This window comes from Benincasa hispida, unplaced genomic scaffold (assembly GCF_027475165.1).
Source record: "Benincasa hispida cultivar pf3 unplaced genomic scaffold, pf3_genome.v1.1 HicScf1066, whole genome shotgun sequence".
Lineage (NCBI taxonomy): Eukaryota > Viridiplantae > Streptophyta > Magnoliopsida > Cucurbitales > Cucurbitaceae > Benincasa > Benincasa hispida.
Window position 1 is genome coordinate 13,462 of NW_028325374.1, and position 1,369 is coordinate 14,830.

A 1,369-nucleotide genomic window follows, 5' to 3' on the forward strand; every position below is an offset into this window, starting at 1 on the left:
CAAATGATTTAGCCACATAGCAACATAAAAGTAAATTAGAGAAAAAAAAATTAAAACCAACAACCCCTTGAATCTGGAGAAAATTGCAAATCAATACATTAATTCTACTAGAAGAATTACCTTATTCATCACATTCCACTATACAAGTTGTATCAAACAAACTTTTTCTCTACTTAGTGTCATAATATTTTAAATGCAAAAGAATGAAATTATATACCTATAACATTGATTATGAAAATTGATAGTTTTCTGAGGGGTGAGGGGGAGGTTAAAAAAAGGATAAAAAGACACGTACCTATTGGACACCAATAAGTTTTTGTTAAAGGAAAAGGAAAAGGAAAAGGAAGCCTATAGACTGTTTCAAACAAACCTAAAAAAAGGGTATGAAACGAGTGATTTTGATGGGCGTTGGAGTTGGCAGTTGCAACATTTCCAAGCCAAATGAAGGCTATAAAATCCATAGCCTCATTGATTGAGAGGCACACCGTCATTGCCACACCGTCATTGTTTATACCGGAGCTGTCAATTGGAGGTTTGGTTGGCCCTCTCCTCTTTTGACAGTTTCAAAGCATTAATCAATTCTCTCTCTGCTGCGCCTCTCTGGTACTTTCCTCTCAACTTCTTCCATTTCTGAGAGACGTTGCAGAGAGAGAATTCCTTCATTTCTTTCTTTTTTTTCACCTATAACCTTCTTCTTCTTTTTAGTAATGGCGGTCGTTGCTTATAAGGTTCATTTTGGTGGCATTTTATTTGTTGTTGCTTTGCTTTTCGCTATGCTCTCCCTTACTTATGCTCATTCTTTGTCTCCAGCTCAACCTCCTGTTGCTAGCGATGGTTACTTCTACTTCTTCTTGTCTATCTTTTCCAATCCTACTTTTCATAAAAATTTGGAAATTTTAGATAAAAAGACGGAAAATTATTACAAATTGAAAAAGTACTGAAAATATTTATAAAATATAGCAAAATTTTAAAATCTATCGATGATAAATATTATATCAATGTCTATCAATGTCACTTATGAGAATTATTGTAATTTTGATTTGCAGGGACAAACATAGATCAGGGGATTGCCTATGTATTGATGCTGTTGGCCTTGGTGCTCACCTACTTTATCCATTCAGCCGACCTCATTTTTAGCTTTTAAATCCATCCACAAAAATAATTTAGATTCAGATTTCATTGAGCTGTAATGTCAAATGGGGTTGAAGAATTTATCATAGGGGAATATGGTCTTTTCATTTTATTTTAATATGATGCCATGGACTAAACTTTACATGTAAATGAATGCAATGACATAAGGTTTTCCTAGAATAAAATGGGAATACTTAAATTAGTCAACTATGTATAGCAAGTTAAATGTAATTTTAAC

General features: G+C 33.3%; 1 protein-coding gene across 1 annotated transcript; it reads left to right on the top strand.

Moving 5' to 3' along the window:
* Positions 1–410: 410 nt before the first annotated feature.
* On the top strand, positions 411–1,144 carry LOC150031625 (arabinogalactan protein 41-like). Its single transcript, XM_090308843.1, has 2 exons — positions 411–834; positions 1,047–1,144. The coding sequence occupies exons 1-2, from the start codon at positions 708–710 to the stop codon at positions 1,142–1,144; spliced, it is 225 nt and encodes a 74-aa protein (XP_090164969.1). The 5' UTR covers positions 411–707.
* Positions 1,145–1,369: the final 225 nt, after the last annotated feature.